At 39.0% G+C, this 3,350-nt stretch overlaps 1 protein-coding gene across 1 annotated transcript; it reads right to left on the bottom strand.

The window, feature by feature from the left end:
* Nucleotides 1-402: 402 nt before the first annotated feature.
* Nucleotides 403-3,062, bottom strand: LOC104956115 (coagulation factor VII-like; the record flags this gene model as incomplete). The annotated part of the gene is made up of 6 exons (XM_010783557.1): nucleotides 403-526; nucleotides 1,037-1,152; nucleotides 1,646-1,783; nucleotides 2,152-2,265; nucleotides 2,481-2,505; nucleotides 2,899-3,062. Coding segments are annotated over 6 exons (681 nt in total), but the record flags the coding sequence as incomplete, so codon positions are not given.
* Between the last annotated feature and the right edge of the window lie 288 nt (nucleotides 3,063-3,350).

The raw sequence follows: 3,350 nt of genomic DNA on the forward strand, positions 1-3,350 counted from the left end.
TCCTCGGTTATAGCTCCTCCAGAGAGCCTCCTCGACGCTCGATCCTCGGTCCTCGAAGTGCATTTAGAGAAATGAGATGTCCTTCAACATGGCGCGCTGAAATTCATTTCTGGGTTACTACCGGAGGACAGAGGAGTCGAGGAGGGGAAATGAGATACGGCCATAGTGTTCACCTGGTTACGGAGAATCAACTCATGTTTATACAAGATTTATATATATTCTTCATTTTTGTGTTACTCTGTCAAAAGCGCTATATAAGTGTCATGTATTATTATTATTATTATTATTATTATTATTTACAAACAACAACATTTAAAACAGCATTAACAACATATAGAGATATAGAATGACAGTAACTTTATAGAAAAGGTATTTATTCTGAACAAAGCGCTGACTGGTTACCTGCCACCACGGTGAGGTTCTGTTCTCTGTTGTTGCCATGGATACAGTGTGCCGCGGTGACCACCCATTGGCTGTTCACCAGAACTCCTCCACAGTGACTCTCTCCGTTCAACTGGACCAGAACCTGAGGAGAGATAAAGCTTTTCAGTTTCTGACAGACAGCAGGATCCATGTATCTGTGATCCTCTCCAGAATGGAAGTAGTCATCACATACAGAGCATCAGCTAGTTCCTAAATCATGATTGTCATATGTCTATGTCCATAGAGGCTGAATCATCATGTTAAACACATAGCTATCATATCATTCTGAGTTTTTCTAAAATTCTCAAAATTCTGAGTTTTTCTAAAAATCAAAACAATTCTGACTTTTTTCTCAAAATCAAAGAATTCGGACTTTTTCTCAAAATCAAAAAATTCTAACTTTTTTCTCAAAATCAAAACATTCTGACATTTTTTCTCAAAATTCTGACATTTTTTCTCAAAATCAAAAACATCTGACTTTGCCTCAAAGCCTGCTAGTGAGCAGGCTCTCTGAACTCTATGTTACTCTCACGTTGGAAGAGGACATTCAGGATTAACAGCTGTATATATATATGAAGCGTTCAGCCTGTAGGGGGCGCTGGTCTCTGTTTACCTGCCAGGGACAGTCTCCGGGGGGGCACTGTCTCCCCCCCACCAGCCGGGTGTGACCCACTGCACTCTGATCTGGGACCAGTTCCTTCGGAGGAACCTGACCGCAGGGGAACTCGACTGGAACAGAAACACAGAAGATATCGGTCAGAAAAGTTGGAATTATTTGAGAACATGTTGAATACCAAAACGTACATTTTATATACAATAATCACAACATAAATATTGCAGCTAATTGTTTTTTTATTTATAATGAATAGTAATAGTTATATTTCATAATTGTACTTATTTATCATGTATTTACTTTATACTAACCATATTGATTATTCTTTTTAAATAATTGCACTTTTGTATATGTATTTAATTATTTATTCCTCAATTAATAATACTTTTATAATTTTACCCGGTCCCAGATCAATCATTTGTTATTTAACAACAGGAAGTACTTTTAATTTCTCATCGTAACTTCTATTTCTATCAATCCAGACTCCGCTGCCCCCTGCTGTTTACGGACGTTACTGCACCTTCAGAAATGCTACACTAAGGTAGGTGTAACATTCACAGTAAATATATACGTATCTCTAAATAAGTGGTATTTTAGTATTTCTCTCACCCTGAGCGGCGCAGCTCCGCCCGTCTTCCCCCAGCTTGTATCCGTCGGCGCAGAAACACGTACGATGTTCAGCCGATCCGTCGCAGAACTGTTCGCAGTGTCCGTTCTGATAGAGACACTTCAGCGCGTCTTCTATCACTGCGGGGGGAAATACACATTAATGTATACTACCAATAAAATAACAATATATAAAGACGGGTAGGTAGCTAAACACATAAAACGTGTTCTTTACGAGAACTTTAGGAGAACTTTACGAAACAAAGTCGGTAGCTTTAGTCGTCATGATTCATCTCATATTAATTAATTGCAGTTTTGTGAGTTTACCTGTCTGGCACATTATGTGTACTTATACTACGAACAAAATAACAATATATAAAGATGAGTAGGTATAGCTAAACCCACTTAACGAGAACTTTACGAAACAAACGTAACGTCGTTAGTCTTCACGATTTATCTCGTATTTATTAATTGCAGTTTTGTGACTTCATGTTTATTTGTAAGTTTACCCGTCTGGCAGTACTGTCCCTCGAAGCCCTCGCTGCAGTAACATTTGTACGAAGTTTCCATGTAGACGCACGTCCCGTTGTTACGACACGGGTTCACCAGGCAGGGGTCGCGACCTGCGGACAGAAAACATCGCAATAAATATGGTTATGATCGGGTAACTCTGAGAGGAGGTGGACGAACAGACTCTGATCCCTCCAGAGGATCAATAAGTCTTAATCTGCTCTTAGAAGTGATCAATAAATACCTGAATAGATCAATGTGCTGATGATTTATTCTGCTGGTTCAAGAAGTACAAACCACCTGAAGGACGGGATAGAGAAATACTCACGTTCGTACGTCAGCCAGAATTGTTTCTGCAACGATAAAAACATATTTTATTAAACTTTACTGACCATAATAAAGACTTTTTCCATCTGTTTTCATACCAAAGAACTACAAAGAACACACACAAAACTACAAAATTAGACTCAAAACTACCAAGAAGAGTATAGTAAATAACCAGAATCAAAGCGTAGGTTAGCGTAGCAAAATAATTACAACAAACATGTGTCTGATGCAAACCAATATTTCTCTGTTTAACAAAGAACAACTTCATTACGGCAAATGAACTACTTCTACTTCTGTGTAACCGTTGGTCGTTGGCTATCATTTGGATTAACTTGATAGGAATATATCAAATAAAACGTTCCTAGAGTACGATAATACAGAGAGTTGGTAAAACCCCATATATCTAGTGAGCGTCTCACCGTCCTGTCCTCGTCCTCGAACACCTCCCTCGCCTCTTCGTAGGAACAGATTTCCTCGATGCACTCTCGCTCCAGGTTTCCCTGTTTCAGCTCCTCCAGGAAGCCGCTGTTGGCTCGACGCCATCTTTGAAGCACGATGTTCGCCTGCTGCCTCTCCAAAAACACTATTAAACATATTATTATTACATCCTGTCAGGACCTGCTGCCTCTACAAAAACACTATTAAACATATTATTATTACATCCTGTCAGGACCTGCTGCCTCTACAAAAACACTATTAAACATATTATTATTACATCCTGTCAGGACCTGCTGCCTCTCCAAAAACACTATTAAACATATTATTATTACATCCTGTCAGGACCTGCTGCCTCTCCAAAAACACTATTAAACATATTATTATTACATCCTGTCAGGACCTGCTGCCTCTCCAAAAACACTATTAAACATAT

Source organism: Notothenia coriiceps, unplaced genomic scaffold, assembly GCF_000735185.1.
Source record: "Notothenia coriiceps isolate Sejong01 unplaced genomic scaffold, NC01 NC01_scaffold00025401, whole genome shotgun sequence".
Classification (NCBI taxonomy): domain Eukaryota; kingdom Metazoa; phylum Chordata; class Actinopteri; order Perciformes; family Nototheniidae; genus Notothenia; species Notothenia coriiceps.